We start from the raw sequence: 18,081 nt of genomic DNA, 5'->3' as shown, positions 1-18,081 counted from the left end.
CAATGTTCTTTATAAAAATTTGTGACTGCCTGTGTTCAGATGTTGTCGCTTAAGTGCCCTTAAGGAAACCCCAAATTATTGCTATTAGTGTAAACAAGCAGCAAAAAACAGCTATGCACATTTTATTGTACGCCATGTAATATTAAAGTATGTATATCTGATTGTGGGCAATATCTAGTTTGCAAGTTTTGTCATGTTACTTTGCTACTCCCAAATAAAAGCTTTAAAAAATCCTCAAACCTAAGTTAACACAGTGATGTAAACCCAACAGTATATTACAAAACTGACTTTTTTAAGTAATGCATTATTTTGTTTTTATAATATTTATTATTCCAGTTTCTGCACAGAGTGCACGTTTAGATAAAAATAAGCCTTTTGATGTTTAATAGGTAAAAAGCAGAATGCATCCACAAACCTTTGTAGTACTTTATCTTCCATAATTTCTGGTTTTCTATTTGTTTTTTCCATTCATCAAACTCAGGAATACTATAGAATGACAGCTCCTGCTTACTTTTTGTTGCCTTGTAAAAAAAAAAAAATTTTTTTTGCCTGTTAAATACATTCCCCCATAGTAAACACAAACTCAAGCAAGTGGAAAACTACATACTTTAACAATTGGAGTGATGAACTCCTCAAGAAAGCTGTGCTTCAGCAGGGATGGCCAATTGTGATGGAAAAAGTTAATGAGTAGTCCTTTAATATGCGATCCATCTTGGTCCTATGAAAACAAGCCATAAGTCAGTGTCATCAATGTAAATCAAGAACTTAAAGTGAAAGGAGGAAGGAACACAAAAATGTATGGAAACTTTTGTTACCTAATGGGTTTTCAAGAGTATCTGGTAGGGACAAGCAGCTGTCCTAAAAACAGTTAAATAACCCTAACATTTTACTCAGGTGGAGGAGGTAGCAATTTATTGGTGATCTTGGTTTATTAGTAAGTGAACAGAAAAACATTTCATTTTTTACAAGCTATTTTGACTGTAGTTAAGAAAGGGAGCATATTAAGTTGCTAGCTTATTAAGTTTGGCTGAAGACTGAAATCAACAAACAGTTTGGAAAATCTGAAGAAGGATTGGATGCCACAACATGCTCTATTAAAAATATTTAAGCCACCAAACAAGCAGAAGCTATTTATTTTTGACTGCATACAGTTCCATTGCTTGAACACTCACTAGCAGGACATATGTCACAAAATCCTTAATTTAAACATAGAACTAAAAGGTAAAAATAAACTAAGTAAAAATAAGTTCTTTATTGCGGGAAGGACAGGCTGCATCTCTTCCTCAATATATTAAACTTCCCTGGCTGTTTGCAAGTAAACTAGCCTCTCCGGAGCTGACATCACTCTGTACTCTTCCTGGTTCGGGATCCTCTGCCATTTTGAATGGCCAGGCAAGAATGACATAATTTGTGTGCACAGGAGTTCATTCATTGCCAGCGACCAGTTATGCTGGGATCATACACTGGCTGTGCATATGCAGCACAGTGTACATTATAGAGAAGGTTACGAACAGGTAGGGAAGTTTGTTTTATTCCTGAGAAGATATATCCTGTTTCTGCAATAATGAACCTGACAACTAACAAAAGATACCACACTATGCTCAGCGAAGCAAAGTGCCTTACAGAAGCATTATGTGTGGGACTTGAGATCAAAGTTATATAGGCAGAGAAGAAGCTAAAAAGATATGAAGCATAGTTCTGCAAAATACTTCCTCCTGCAATAATTTTTTTCTCATATCTAATTCTTCCAGGGTCACCAATATTACCTGATCAGTCATAATCATGATCTTTCCATAGCGTAAAGACTTGAGAGATTCTTGATCATCGTAGCTCTTTTTGTATTGCAAGCCAACAATTTTTATGATGTTGTTGATTTCTGCATTTTCCATGATCTGTGGTCAGTAAGAAAAAAAATGAATATCACTATAACACAAGTCTATACATTGAAACAATTAATATCATGAATAAGGTGTGCTACAAACAGTAAATGTAGAATTGTAGTTTTTGGAAAAAAGCTTCTGAAAGATATGTACAGTATACAGATAAAGTCTTCTCTGAAATATTGCTAAGAATAAACATAATAGGTTGGCTGATCATTCGCTGTTTGTAGAAGATAAACATAATAAGGATATATAAACATAATAATAATAATTTTTTTTGTGCAACAACTCATGCCATAAGAGGCACGTGCAGTTATTAAAGAGATTGTTACACACTGTACAAAAGGACACAGTGCTATATACTGGTGGTCTACAACCATGCACAAAAGATCATTAAAGAGCAAGTGACCCATTATAACCCAACTAAAAAGCCCAAAATACTTTTTAACCTGTAAAAAAACAAACAAACAAACAAAAAAAAACACTACACACTGGGCCCATGTGATTTTATTTGTAAAACATTTGTGTAAATGAGAAAAAAAAAAAATAACACACAATAGATAAGTGTATTCATGTTAGTTTTATTAGCATTCCTGCTGATTACAGTTTTGAATGTTAGCAGTGATGGACACATTTTGTGCCCTAGGTTTATATGCAAATCAAAGAACGTTTTCTGTATTCTCAAGTAAAAACATTTATATATGCCTATATGGATTTTAATAAAAGCAAAATGGGGTGCCGCTGACTAAATTTAAAACAGAACTAGCAGCAGTGGTATGGAAAAGTGGAGACGGACTGCAATGGGTGCTGGACAGGGTAATATATGGTGTAGTAACATTTATGCTGTAGTAACAAATTAATGACCAATTAGTAAAATTACATATTTTTGGTTTACTCAAGCGAAAAATGTAAAAATCATCATCTTAAAATCAACTGTAATAACAGACAGGTATTTATGTGATGATAAACATATCAGTTATGTAAGTTACCTGCTTGTGTGATGCTTCCCGTACATTAAGAATTTTTCCTCTTAGAGGGAATACACCATACCGGTCTCGTCCTATGACTCCTAAGCCAGATACAGCCAAAGATTTTGCAGAGTCTCCTTCAGTCAGAATCAAAGTGCAGTCTAGGGAATGTTTGCCACCTGGGAAAAAAAATTATAAGAGTACAATTACAACAAGGTTAAGTCAAGTAACAAACATTTTTTAAATGCTGTCTACAGATCTATTACAAAGCCCTTTTGGAACTAAGTGTGCACAAACCTTGAATATTGTCAGTTTATAAGATGACTGTTATTAGATGTTGCCATAGTTAACACAATAAAATCTGTAATTAATAATTACCCCCTGAGCGGTAATCCTGAGTGTGGGTGGAATAAAAAAAAAAAAACAAGTTGGAAGCGGTAACCCTGAGCCACACTCGGGGTAAGTTAAAAAAAAAAAAAAAAAAAAAAAAAAAAAAAAAAAAAAAAAAAAAAAAAAAAGAGCGATGTCGGTGCATGCGGGAGGGACTGTGAAAATACAGGTTTCAGTATTTTTATACATATTTCAGTGAAGTATAGGCCTCCAATGGAAAAATAAATTAAACCAAGACAGTTATTGCAAAAACTTTTACAAAAGATTATATTAAATAATAACATTTTAAATAATTTCTTTGACTTCCCATACACACCATTTACTGAAGCATATTTACACCCACCAGCACAAAAGATGCAATTTACAAGTTTTCATTCATCTCTTTGCAGACTGTAATGCATATGTATTGCACTGTATTGAGGATTGCAGGAGTAGCACATACACAGAATGGATCTAGATTTTGACAACACAAGATTCATTGTGCTGTGACAATCACACAGGTAGTTCTTATCAAAGGTAATTAATGCATATAGATTGATAATATCTACCGGCATCATTGGCGTCATCCAGTTTGGGAATCCCTTTAATTTTGCTGTGTTTTACAGAAGAACATTTCTTGTTGAGCTGGGTCTGAGCTTTAAATTTCACCCAATTCAGAATACTTTCTACAATTCCACAGTTTGAAGCCTGTACAAAAACAGGAAAATAAAATAAGTCAATGCTTCAATAATGTAGCATACTAGCACATTTCTCCGGATATGCAAAACAGTAGTGTGTGTATAAAAAAAAAAAAAAAAGTTTGAATCCAAACAGTCCTGGATTATTACCACATTGTTCCTTCACCTTAAGGTTCTTAGAATTATGTTAATAAAATAATTGGGATTCTAAGTATAAAAATATTACTTTGACATACTAACCGCTTTTGCAAATTTCTCAGATAGTGGGCACTTAGACCCAAAACTCTTTGCTTGGAGGGTCATATTTTCCTTTGTCTGAGAGTCAAATGTGGGGTTCTCAATCAAGCAATTGACAAAAACCCATACATGATTTTTCACCTGCAAAAGGGAAAAAAAGAATGGTGGAATTATTCCTCTGAAGTCAGTTATGCACAGTATCACAAGCACTCTGAAAGTCTATATAACACTAAACATACTATAAATGTCTGTGATGTCCAGTTTTTATTCATAACATTTTTATTAAACAGAACAAAGAAACTATTTCTGGACTAAAAAACCAAAAAAATACCAATACATTTTAGTCTTAGAACCATTCAATGTGGCTTTTAGTCTTGGACCAAAAAGTTATGCCATTTCATCCAAAACTGGCAGTGAGCAGTCACTTTTCCTAATACCTCCCATCAGTATGCATAAGGATCTACACATATCCGGGACAGTTAGAAACAAACATGAGGGTAATCTGGTCCTAGTCAGCATCCAAAGGACGCTATAAAATCCACTTTATGTAGACTGACAGTTCAAGGGAATTATACTGTACCTGAAATGGCTTAACCGATACTCCAGCTTTGTTCTTTTTCTTCACAACCTCAATAAGTTTAGAGACTATTTGATCAACTACATAATCTACATGTCTACCACCCTGAAAGTAAAAAAAATTAGAAAAAGTTATTGGCCAAAACAGATATGTTTACTGAGTAATACACACACAAACATTTCAGAAGTGTCTCTTAAGATTTGGACAACCAACCATACTTTAATTACACTTGATTGAGTTTTCACAAATAATTAAAATAGTAAAATAACTCAAAGAGTTAGGCTAAAGATAATGTGTGTTTTGTAATATGAAGCATATTTTTCAAATAAAGGTCCCATGGCAATAATTTTGACTCGAATTCATGAAAAGAATGCTGGCAACAAAATCCTACAGATTTATGGCAGGAACACAGCACTACAGAAAAGGCTGAGGTAACTCTGCTCTAATAAATTACTGGCTAAAGTGAATGTAAGCTGTGACAATGAGGCTATGTCATCTTTGTTTACATTCATTCAGCTAATCATGCAAGAGGGATTGTTTCTACACAATGACAGCACAGACAGAAGTGCCCCTGTCATTGTGAGACATCCTATTTTGACAACCCTGAACCCTGCAAAGGTAAATATTAGTAAGCCAATATCACACTTGGGGGACTTGGTTTTTATCAAAAGAAAACTTTTTGCGCCATATTCCAGAGGAGCTTTTATGGATAGGAAAGGCACACAAGCTTGCGACCACTATCTTTTATCCAAGAAGCTCCCAAGCTTATTAAATGTTCTGATTTGAAAAAAAATAAATAAATGAGTGGGACCACACACAGTTTTGACAGGTTTTTGATAGACTTACTTTTAACCCAGATGATTAGTCTGCAGTCATCAATATATAACAAATAACATTAAAAGCCAAAATAAAGTGAATGCAAACAAGAATGCACCTACCTTTGTGGTAGCTATACTATTTACAAAACTGATTTGTTGGAAGCCTTTCTCACTCAGTGTGAGACACACATCCCATCGTTCATTTACAACCTCATGGATTACTTTTAGTGCAACACCAGTTTCATCTAGTTTTTCCTTTACGTAAAGATCTACGTAACTGCGGAATCCATTCACCTATAAAATAATAAAATGCCTTAAGGGTTAAATGCATATTTTTAGGATATTTACTATGTAAAACAAGTATTGGTAAATGCACTTACAGGAAGTTTTTTTCCATTGAGTATGACTTTCACACCTTTGCAAGACCCTGCTACATCGTAGGCTCTTCTTGTTAAAAGGGCAACAGTGTCCTTGTCCAATTTCTCCATCTTGAATTTAGCCAAATCAGGCTGGAATGTTATGCATGTGTAGTCATCACCATCAAAATATTTTATTTTCGGTTCTGTAGTTTTTTGCATATTGTTTATCCAGGTCTAGTAAGAATACAGAGGTAAATTATTAAGTGTAAAACCAAATGTATAACTTACCTAAAAACAGTAAACAGTTTTAAACTTACAAGTCTAAAGTGAAGATGAAAAAGTGATGTAAAAATAATCAGAAAAATTCTAACTGATCTTATGTAGTAAAGAAAATAAAGCATAGCAGTGCAGTAACTAAGCATGTAAAGATGACTGCAATGTTACCTGTGACACAAATAGTGAAATCAGAAACTAAAGTCCCTTGTTTGTTCCTGGTCAGTGGTTTAATGTATTTGTGTGTACCTAGTTAGTAACAGCCAGGTACTCAGTCTTTTTTAGCCCCATGCTTTTTTTTGTGTTACTGTCACTAATAAAACCTGCATGTATAGGCTGAAGGCTGTCTAAGACACCTGCAATTTTTACGTAGCAAGTATTTTTTCCTGATAAGATTCCTTTTTAAAGGGAACATACTGAGTGAAATATATAAGGCAGACAATACGGACCCCCAATTTTCCTTTAAATACATTACAGCAAGATCTAGCACATTAAATATAAAATAGCTATGAAGCAACTCCCAATCTGCACAGAAAACCATTGGTTTGTCGATTAATTCACTACACACATTTTTTCCACTCTTTCACAGTAACTTGGTATAGTGTAATCCACATACCTGTTTAAAGCTGTGCTTGTATTCCTTACAAGCAGTTTCCACTGTAAATTTTGTACTGAATATATTGCAAAGTTTAGCACCATAGCCATTACGACCACCTAAAAATAGAAATAAGCTTATGGAATTTGCAGTATTTCCCAACAGATTTTAACCAGGGTAAATCAGTAAATGAATATTTACACGTAGCCCTTGAGGATATCAATAAATCAAAGTATCCGCATTTATTACAGTTTGGTTTGTATGACCTAAAACACATGTATGATATGCACACTATAAAAGCAATGCTCCAGCAATATAAACCTGCTAAACTAGCTTTAGCCGCCTATTCAAGTAAAGGATGAGGCAGCAAGACAGACAGAGTTTTTAACAGGTAAGGAGAATTTACAATGGTCCCCTTATAGTAAAAATTTAAATTTGCAGCTGGGAAAATCTTAACCTTTAGGTACTTCCCAACTACCAACAGAAAAGTGAAGATTTTACAACATACGAGGGGAGCTGAGAAGTTCTTGGCTTTGCCCCCTTCCAGATGAAATAGAAAAAGGAGTGTGGGGGCATATGACAGCCTAATATCTTAGTATGTAGCTGTGCAAATATCAGGTCTTTGCGATTCTTAAGACAGTTTTTTCTTTTAGTGAGAAGCAGAGGAACAAGCAAGTTTCACATCATTGGAGTTACGGGACCTTCATAAGTTTTTGTTTCTCCAGGGAAAGTCAGCAAAGGACATTCACACTGAGATGTCACAAACACTGGGGGAGAAGTGTCCTTCCTGCCGCACTGTCAAAACCTGTATATCTCATTTCAAGACTGGGCATTTCACCGTTGAAGATGAACCCCGCAGTGGGTGCCGCCCAACCTCAACTGACCCGGCAACCTGCGATGCTGTCCATGAGCTGATTATTGAGGGCCGGCGAATATCCGCAAAATAGATAGCCCAGATACTTGACATCTCAAAGGAGAGTGTTAAGGTTGTTATCACCACTATCCTAGACATGCGCAAGCTTTCAGCAAAGTGGGTGCCGAAATGTTTTAACAGTGATCAGAAGAAGGAACGAGTTGAAGCATCCAAAGCCGTTTGGGCCCATTTTGAAGCTGCACAGGACTTTTTGGCTAGGTTAGTGACTGAGGATAAAACCTGGCTCCACATCCATGATCCTGAATCCAAGGAACAGTCAAAGAAATGGCGCCACAGCGGGTCCCCACAGCCGAAGAAGATCCGATCCCAGAAATTGGCCAAAAAAAGTAATGGCGTCTGTTTTCAGGGACAAAGTTGGTGGACTACCTACCTCAGGGCTCTAGTATCACCAGACAGTATTATGCTAACTTCCTGGACCAGCTGAAGGAGACAATAAAGACGAAATGACGTGGAAAGTTGACCAAAGAGATCCTTTTTTTGCAGGACAATACACCTGCGCACACATCCAACGTTGTGACTGCCAAATTGAACACCCTGGGTTTCCAATTGGTCCACCATCCCCCTACTCACCTGACCTGGCCCCTTCGGACTATTATCTGTTCCTGAATTTGAAGAACACCTGAATGGGCAACGTTTTGAGGACATTTCAGACGTCAAGGATGCTGCCGAGAGCTGGTTTGCGGGCCAACCGAAGGACATTTATTTGAACGGTCTAAAAAAGCGGCAACTATGCTGTACCAAGTGCATCAGTCTCAGGGGGAATATGTTGAATAAAAGTGTTATTTCAGAACTCTGGGTCTCTTCTTTCTGGGCAAAGCCAGGAACTTCTTAGCAGTGTTCTCAAAAGTGTTCTTTTATCATCTATTCTGACCAGAACATGGGAAATGTATCACAAGGCAATTGTCAAACATAAAAATATTTGTTTTTTTAGCAAAACTGGTTAAACTATCTCTGGTTGCTGCAATATTATATAAGGTATCATATTACCGGCCTGAAAAGAATGAAAGAAAAACTGGAGAGCCAAAGTTTATAAATTCCTATATTACCACAATCAGTACCCTTTACATGCTGAAGACATTGATGGCCCCAGAAGAAATGTATAATGACTATCAAAAAATAACTTGCCTGTAACTTTTTTCTCATCATCGTCATAGTTACTTGAGGTCAATAACTGGCCAAAGATCAAGGCTGGTACATAGACCTTTTCTACCTTGTGTTCCACCACTGGAATACCTTTACCATTGTTCCAAATGCTGATGATGTTGGAGTCACTAAAACAAAAAGCAGACATTAGACTCCTAAAACAAACTAGCACAACAACCTGCCCACTCTCCTATCGCAGGCTCAGACCTTTAATTGCCCCCGTCTATTTTAGTATTGTTGCTGACCATGTCCATCCCTTTTTTTATGGCTGCAGTGTACCCAACTTCTTCCTGAAGAATAACACACCATGTAACAAATCTCGAAGCATCTCAAGATTGTTTTTTTGCACATGACAATAAAGTTCACTAAAAGGGTCTTTACAGTCACCAGATCACAACCCAATTGAGCACCTTTGTGATGTGGTGGAAGGGGAGATGCACATCATGGCTGTGTAGCCAACAAATCTGCAGCAATTGTGTTAAGCTATTGTACTAATATGGACCAAAAATCCCTAAGAAATGTCACCAGCATTATGTTAAAACTGTACTTGTACAGCTGGTTGGATCTAAGCATGAACAGTTGAGAAAAGTGTACCTAATAAAGTGGCTGGTGTGTGTGTATCACACACACACACACACACACACACACAAATATATATTTAAAATTCAACAGCGAAAGCAAACCTGTTGCAAATACAAGGAAAAATAATGTCTAGAACAGTAAACAATGTTTTTTTTATGCTTATTCTCCTGATTTTTTTAAAATCACATTATAAAAATGTATGAAGGTCAACAACAGCATGCAACATTGCCAACAAGAGGTAATAAAAAATACATTTTTTACTTACGGATCAATAGAAATTTTAATGCAATTCATGTTTTTATCTCTTTGCTTATTGTCAGCTGCATTGACTGTAAAATAAAAAACAAGTATTTAGAGCAAGGTAAAAAAAAAAAAAAAAAAAAAAAATAATAATTGCTTCATTAGCAGTACTGGAACGTTGAAATGCCTACATACTTTGGATGTTTGGAGCCTAAATGCTATTTTACGAAAATGATTACTACATATGCACAGGCAAGTCAAGTGTATGCAGGATTGAAATTGTAAAAAGGGGTAAAATACTAATTACTGTTAAATTTAATGTTGAACATTAATTATTAGAATAATAAATAATAATAAATAGGCAATAACCAAAAGGAACTCTTGAGCTGCGCAAAGCCCAAATTCGGGGAAATCCATCGCTAAGGTATCTTAGGTAAAGAACTCCAGACTGACATAAAAGACAAATATAAAAGCAACTTATTGATTATGAGATAGAGAGATGCTCATGTGCCAACAACTAACATGCAGACTGACAAAATAAATGATCTCATCCATCTGCTGCTTCTCCTTTTATTATCCTGTAACAGGCTGAAAGCAGGCAAAGACCAGTAAATAGCAAATCGTAGCAGAGAAAAAATAAGGTCTCTGATCCTGCTGGATAAAGAGAGAAATTTTTGAACATTTGCAACAAATTAGCAACTCAAATAAATAAATAACTGCTGCTAATGTGGAACTAAACACACAAAACAAATGCTAGATAGGGACCCTTGAAATGCAAAGTGTCTTCTGCTAAAAACAAATTACTGTTTCTGCCTATCAAAATATTTTTTTATATACCTTGCAGTCCCCGAACTATGTAATGTAAACTCCCTGCTTGTCCTGGCATCCCTAACATGCTTGCAATGGCCCAGGCATCAGAGACAAGGTTACATTTGTGGGCATTGAAAGACACAAGTCTTCTGTGGCCACCTAATGATTGAATAGAATGCCTAGGAACCTAAAATGAGCAGAATAGAAGACAGAGTTGATAGGAAACAGATCCTGTATCACAAAATGCTGCAGAAGGGCACATATGTAAGGTAAGCTGTGCCATTCTATAGCTTTAAAGAAAAGAACCATGCTTTCCCATAATATTTATGTGCAATTTAGATGTGGGGTCAAATGTTCAACAATATTTTATATAGATATAAAACTCACCAAGAATTTCATCAAATATCTTATACAATCCTGGTACATATGTAATATCGCGACAATTCATTCCAACGTCTTCATCATAAACCCACATTGGCTGAATAAAAAACCACAACACGTTGACAAGATTAAATTACAGCATTATTCAGGTTACAGTCAATAAAAGACAGGTATAAACACAAACCAAAATGCATAACACTCTGAAACATGCTTAACTGGCAAGAAAATCAATTTTCTGTACTTATTGACCACTAAATGGAGAAATATTAAAGGCTTCAGCATATCAAACAGCACTCATGTGCCACTACAGAGTATACTAATAAAGCATCTGTCTTTTTCAGAATGAATAACAAATTTTGCTCTTGTGGATACCACTTTTCAGATCCTTGTGATAATTAACTGCCAGCTGATGGGCGGTTGAAAGTGGTTCAACCAATACTGTTAAAACAACAGAACATTATTGTTAAAACTGTGCATAAAATGGAGCACCCCACAGAGAATAGATATGAGGACTTTCATTTAGTGCTTTAAATCTACTTGGCTTTGATTAAAACACTTTACAAATCGCTGCCATTAGCACACAGATTTAAAGCACTATTCTCTTAAATATAAGGTTAAGAAGGAGTCCTCTGCAAAAGTCCATCAGCACATTAAATTGGCAAACTATGCCAATGTCAAGCAATGCAAATAGAATCACGGAAAGCATCACTAGATGAATCGCCAGCAGGAGAAGAACATTCGTTTAACCTCGATTCCCCTAAAGCTATACAGACCTTATTTAGGATAATTTGTCCACTTCTGGATAACCTTCATACAAAAAGATATGGATAAGGTAGAACAATACTGAACGGTCTAAGGCTGGGTACACACATTAGACTTTTGCGGTTGGAAAGAATCTTTCACAACCCTTTCCAACGACAAAAGACTGAAAGATGGATGAAACGAGCGCTGTACAGAGAGGGGAGGAAAGCGAGCGGCACCAAATGCGCGCTCTCCCTTTCACTTGTATTACAGTCGTTCATAAACCCGCCAGGACAGATCCATGAAAGACGTCAGACGAACGCTGTACACATGTCAGATTCTGGTCAAATACCAGCCTTGAAATGACAAGTATCATCTGACATGTGTACGTAGCCTAAAAGAGAAAGTATATTAGGAGAGACTGCAGGAACTTAATATGTAGAGCTCAGAAAGGAAGAAGGGACACCATTGAAAGTATAACTACAATAACATCCCTGGCGGTATTCCCGAGTATGGGTCTGGGTTAATTTTCAGTGCCAAAAGCGGTAACCCCGAGCCACACTCGGGGTGGAATTGCCAGGGAGTTTTTAAGTCCTACCTGGCGCCCACATTTCAGCGGCGTCCTCCAGCAGTGCCCGGCATCTGCTTCCCCTGGCGAGGCCCGGCCGAGCTACACAGATGTGTGAACGCTGGAGACGCGAGGCCAGGGAAAACAGATCCCGGCCTGGAGGGTGGGACCGTGGGGCTAGTAGGTGGGAAATTTAAAATAATGAGTATTTTTAAATGTACCGCTTTTACATTTAAAAATACTCACTTATACCGCCAGGGAGGTTAAGGATGCTCGTAAGATTCAGGATTTTGAGTATGAAGTCAAGAGTAAGAAGAGGAGGAGATGCCCTTATAAACAGACTTCTAGTAGTGTGTCAACCAACAGTAAGTGAACTCATGCATGCACTCATATCTATACTTGGCAAAAATGGCTAAAAAACAAGAGGCAGGGTCTGTGAACTATGGGATCTTTTTCTGCCATTACTCCTACTTTTCTAAGCATATAAAATATGTACAAATATTACATAAGAATTTTAAAATGAGGTGAGCCATTATTGATGTTAATCCTTTAACCTATAGATACCTGAGTGACAGGTTCCACAGAACCAATGTATGTATCAGGACGCAGGAGGATATGCTCAAGCTGAGTCTTCTTTTGGTAGACTCTCTCCACAGACATTTTCTTGGAAGAATCATTCTTGTTGTTGGTGACGTTTTCACTTTCTTCTTTTTTGGATAAATTGTTCTGATTATCAAACAAAGTCTGCAAGCAAAAAATGGGACACAGAATGAGTAGAATTCTTACAAAATACAGAGGAACGCAGACCACTGCACTCTTACAACATGCAATACCAAAACAGATAAACACCAAACCCCCTAGAAATGCAGGTCAAATATAGTGCAGTCTTTTCATATTGCTCCTAATAAAGCCATTTGCACAGCATCAAGTACACAGATATCCATGTTCACCTATATCTTGGTTGTAATACTCATGTCCTCTCTTGTAGGATGAGCCTGCTGTACTACCAGTGGATGCATTTATCAGCATTGTCATTTACAATTCTCCACCTTGAGATTTAGTACCGGTCACTACTTTTGGGATTAGCAGTGTGTGAATTCCTCAAGGAGGAAAAAGGTAGTTAGAAAGTTTTTTTTTTTTTTATAACTTTAAGAAGCTTGCTGACAATCACACAGGAACTGGATTTGGGAGCTATTAGAAGAACTACTTTGAAGCATTCATCCTAAAATAATTAGCTCTTCTACACAGTTGTCAATACTCTAGTGTTCTTTGGAAAATGTACTGGCTGAGACGCATAAACAGAAAACCAAGCCATTGCTATTACTTTGCTTGCTCTCTCATGCATTTAAAAAAGCCATCATATTGCTTTTGCTCTCTGTTTCACAAGACATAACAATGAAAGCTGGTCTTTGAGCACACAACATTCAGGGAGCTGCCGGACACAATTTATCAAGCATCCAGTATAAAAATGCCAGCTTGGTCTACACGTACGTTTTTAAAAATACATGTAAACATTTATATGCGTTTTTAAGGCACTTTTATTAGCGTTTTAAAGCTTGCCTTGAAAAACCTGCAAAACGCCAATGCTGCGCTTCCAGCCTTTTTTAACACATTTATGTTTTAGGTGCTTAAAAACGTGCGAAACCTGAAGTCAATGGAAGCGTTTACCCACGTTTTCCAGCTTTAACTCAGCGTTTTAATTTTTTAAACGTTGCAAGCAACGTTTAGGAAAAGGCTCGTGAACCTGCCTCAAGGAAACCTCCTGGCGTAGATTAGCTCATTGTAATGCATGGGGATTTCAAACAAGGGCCTTAAAAGCTTCAAGTTAAACGCTGGGGAAAACGTCCGTGTAGACTAAGCCTTAGAAAGGGAAAAACAAAGCTGACTGTTAATTCACAATGCTAGACTTTGGCATTGCCTCTGTGTGCACCAAGAATGATAAACTGCCACCGAACATTAATCTACAAACCACAAACAAGTGTGGCAGTAACAAGATCTATTAATATTACACAATTACTTTCTTTTTACACTTAACAAGCGTGGCCTCTGTATTTTAGCTGTGTGGTTGCCAGAAGACCATGAAGCTTCCAGAGAGAAGGGCGTTATAGTAACCATTAATAAAATGTTATTTTAATTCATTTTGTGCAGAAGGAGAGTCAGAAAGCTAAGCTAAGCTAAGCTACACTCTTTTCTATTGACACCTTAGTCCAGAAGGCATAAAATAACCATCTACACAAATATTTTTCTGAAAATGTCAAAGTCCTTGCCTTTACCCAATCAGCATGGAGCAATATTGTGGCATCTGTTCACGAATACTAAAAAGAACCTGGCTGAGAAGTCAGACTGTAAGAATTTATTTTATATGTTTCTATAGTTGTCAAATCTACATTTTCTATGTGGGAGAATATAAAGAGAAATTCTCACAAGTGGATGAGAAAAAAAAATAAACAAACTATCGGGTCCAGGCTTTTATAATTGTCATGGCTTGACAAGCAGCACTCAGACACAGAGTGACATCCCTGCAACACGCATATGTGCAGACCAGGAAAATGCTGACTGGAGTAGAGGGCAAGTACAGGAACGCGGTTGGTAATGATGTTGTCTGACATCACCTTTAAAGTGCTTCTTTCTTCAGAATATGTAAATACTGTAGTATGAATGCTCTAGGTACAGGTTCACCTAAAGAGCAATTTTTGTAAAACATTTTCTGCCTTTTCCAGAACCTACCAGGAAATATATCTAAGTTTAAAGCTCAACTCCAGCCTTTATATTGCTCACCTCATCCTTACAGCGAGCAATAGAAGATGCAGGAGCAAAGGCAGGAGAACCTGCCAACTTTCTCAGAATCCTCTATCCTATTTCTATGGCTGGCCCCTTTTCATTCATTGGGCTCTTACAGATTGGGACATTCTGTACAAATGCAGCCTGCCTAGGAAAACCCATTTCTTCCTTGGGACTTCTACCTATCAAGACATTTTGATCTTTGTCTAACTAGCCCACCCTCAGAAGTAGAGTGTTGTGATGTTTGGAAAGCTATGTATGGCACCGTTGAAGACTCCTCCACCAGCCCTGATCTGCATGCATTGTGGAGAGAAAAGAATTCCCAATATTGACATCACAGAGTCTAAAATATATAAAGATTATTTACCTTTTTTCACATGATAAGGAAGAACACATCAGCAAATTAAAACATAAGCTTTAAGCATTTTAGTCAATTTTTCAAATACTAAAGAATATCAAAATTTTAAAATCACTAAATGTTTACTTGTCAATATCCACATTTTAAAATTATTTAGAAATTATGTAGATTGACAAGGTTCCCACTATGGGATTTGTAATTAGCAACCTTTCAATTTACCTCATGCTAGCTATGTACCTATGTGAATTAGAAATACCAGCAAAAATAAATGCCGCGTGTTCTGCCAACAGCCAACATACCATACCATCTGTGCCATAAAAAACACTACAGGATCTTTCTCTGAGCCTGGGTCTACACAGACAGCTTTAAAAACGCATGTAAACGTTCAAACCCATTTATGTGCGCTTTATGCATTTTTACTAGCGTTTTAAAGCTTGCCTTTAAACCGCTGGAAAACGTCTATGTTGTTCGTTTTTACCACGTCTCATGCACTTATCAACAGGGGAAAACGCCCCCATTGATATCAATTGACGTGTTTACCTGCATGTAATGTTTAAAACGTTGGAAGAGGCATGGACTAGAACGCTCAAAAACTTGCCTCAAGGAAACTGGTGTAGATTAGCTCATTGGAATGAATGGAAATTTCAAACACAGGCTTTTGAGGATATGCTCTTGTAGAAATTATTTTATGTTTAATGCAAAATATAGCTGAAAATATTTAAAACAACTAAGATGAAAAAAATTAAAAAAATAACACAGCAAAAGAGGAAAAAAGCTAAAAATGTATGATTAAAAATAACCTCAAAACCTTTAGCAGATGACAAATGTAGAACAAAAGTCACCCCTTTCCTCTGCATGTGAATGAAACAAAATATACACAATGAAACACAATATAACAGAGTTGTTACACTGTATTTCTCAATTTTGGACAGTTTATAAGCTATTACATAGCACACTGTAGCAGCTGCAGTTATACACATGAAGACCCCAGCAGCTGCTACAAAACAGATCTGCTGACAGTATCAGAAGGGCAATTGGCAGCAGAGAAGAGTAACAGGAATCAAAGTGTAAATTATTTTATGGCAGATATGCTGGCCACCTGACTTTAAAGGAGAATGGCCTGTTACCATAAAGGCAGCATGTGAGTATTATGAATGGTCACTAAGGTAAATGTCAGGGTTTCATCCATTACTAAGGTACACAATGGGAGAGAAACTATTGGTTGGTGGCTGTTTGGGAAAAAAAAAACACTAAACCACCATCATACCACTAAAATAATCTACTGGAGAGGAGAATGTGACAGGGATTTCCTACTCCGGACATTCTTTTAATCACATTTTTTTTTTTTAATTATTGAACTTTGCTTTGGAGTTTGAAAACAAGTGGAGAGCAATGATATTGCAAACACTCCCTATTTCTTTTTATTAAAGCAGTGCTAGTGCCACAACAATTAATACCTCTTAAAGCTCATTACCGGGTAAAATTCAAACCCTCACTTCCACCTCTCTCCATCTAATGCCACTGGATGAATCCTGAGCTCACCTCTAAGAAGCACATATTCACCTAATGTGCTGGCCACATCCATTGACAGAGCCACTTTCACGGGGAATGGAATGCTGATACACCACATGAATGCCATCTCTTTAGCCACTTCCTGATAATGAGATCATCTTCTGGTCTATTCATAAAGGACCTCAGTACTGGCAGGCAATAGGAAGTGTCAAGCAGCCATTAATGTGGACACAGCTAGGGCATCAGGTGATACAAGCTTTAGGCGAGTTTTTCTTTACTACTATTCAGGTTGTAGTATGGAACTGCGGGGGGCCCTATGTCAGTTTCCTGGGCCTTCTGCATGTAAAGCGTCAGTCCCTGCAGATCAATACCTTGAACCTTTTGACACTCTACTAAACTGAATCGCAGCGCACACTGCATTTCTGTGTGTTAGGGTGCCTGGCATTAGCCTTCCTATTAAAAATGAATAAAAAGCACAACGCCATTTTGCTACATTTCTCGCAATGCACTTTGTGCACTATAGTGTGTTGCGGTACACTGTAGCATGTGTTTGTGTGTCAAACAAAAAAAAAATAGCACCGCAATACACATACCATGCATCTTATGCCTTATCCTAAAGTGGGAGAAACGTTCCACTTTGAAAAATAAAAGATCAGGCAGGTGGTTATTGCAGAAAGGGACAGATGATGTCCCTTCTGCAACAAATGTTCTTACCTGCCTGACTGCCACCCAGCTGTCAATTTTTGCTAAACTGCACATGTATAGCTCAGAGTTGATTGGGAAGCCTGGCAATCCCAGGTTTAATTGCACGTGCCAGGAATTATTGAACTCATGCGTCACATCTTCCTGGTACATCCACAGGTAGTCATTATTAGCCAAAAATTTTTAGGAAAAAAAAAAATAGAAGAAAGATGGCAGTGCCCTGCGATTAAATAGCGAGTAGCACAGGTTAAATTCTGCTTTAAGTGAAGGGCTCTGCACAGAATGAAGCTCACACAATGACATGTGAGCTTGGTTTTGTGCAACAGCACTGTGAGTGTACGCCGATATGAAAGTGCCCCCCTATAAAAAGCGGTCATGACAGCCCGGGCTCACAGTTAGTGGGTCAGCATCATTTACCTGGCTTACTATAGCACCCATTTTTCTAAATATACATTTTTGCCACTAGGATTGAACTTCATAAAACCTATGGGAAAAAAAGGATAGTCATGTGACTGACAGGGATTTCCTGAGCTTCTTAAAATATTCTCAATCAAG

At 37.2% G+C, this 18,081-nt stretch overlaps 1 protein-coding gene across 2 annotated transcripts in view; it reads right to left on the bottom strand.

The window, feature by feature from the left end:
• Positions 1 to 18,081, bottom strand: part of TOP2B (DNA topoisomerase II beta) — a 35,039-nt gene that overhangs the window by 15,393 nt on the left and 1,565 nt on the right. For both annotated transcript variants that reach the window (XM_072412394.1, XM_072412395.1), the window contains exons 2-15: positions 12,738 to 12,917; positions 10,871 to 10,961; positions 9,699 to 9,762; positions 8,834 to 8,979; positions 6,796 to 6,893; positions 5,928 to 6,140; positions 5,668 to 5,841; positions 4,733 to 4,834; positions 4,156 to 4,293; positions 3,787 to 3,925; positions 2,870 to 3,027; positions 1,767 to 1,892; positions 608 to 718; positions 416 to 521 (exon numbers count right to left, since the gene is read on the bottom strand). In XM_072412394.1, coding sequence (XP_072268495.1) covers positions 416 to 521; positions 608 to 718; positions 1,767 to 1,892; positions 2,870 to 3,027; positions 3,787 to 3,925; positions 4,156 to 4,293; positions 4,733 to 4,834; positions 5,668 to 5,841; positions 5,928 to 6,140; positions 6,796 to 6,893; positions 8,834 to 8,979; positions 9,699 to 9,762; positions 10,871 to 10,961; positions 12,738 to 12,917 — 1,846 coding nt within the window. The remainder of the gene's footprint in view (positions 1 to 415; positions 522 to 607; positions 719 to 1,766; positions 1,893 to 2,869; positions 3,028 to 3,786; positions 3,926 to 4,155; positions 4,294 to 4,732; positions 4,835 to 5,667; positions 5,842 to 5,927; positions 6,141 to 6,795; positions 6,894 to 8,833; positions 8,980 to 9,698; positions 9,763 to 10,870; positions 10,962 to 12,737; positions 12,918 to 18,081) is intronic.

The sequence above is a fragment of the Pyxicephalus adspersus genome, chromosome 5 (assembly GCF_032062135.1).
Source record: "Pyxicephalus adspersus chromosome 5, UCB_Pads_2.0, whole genome shotgun sequence".
NCBI lineage: Eukaryota > Metazoa > Chordata > Amphibia > Anura > Pyxicephalidae > Pyxicephalus > Pyxicephalus adspersus.
The sequence above is the reverse complement of the archived record's forward strand: the minus strand, read 5'-3'. Positions and strand labels throughout refer to the sequence as shown.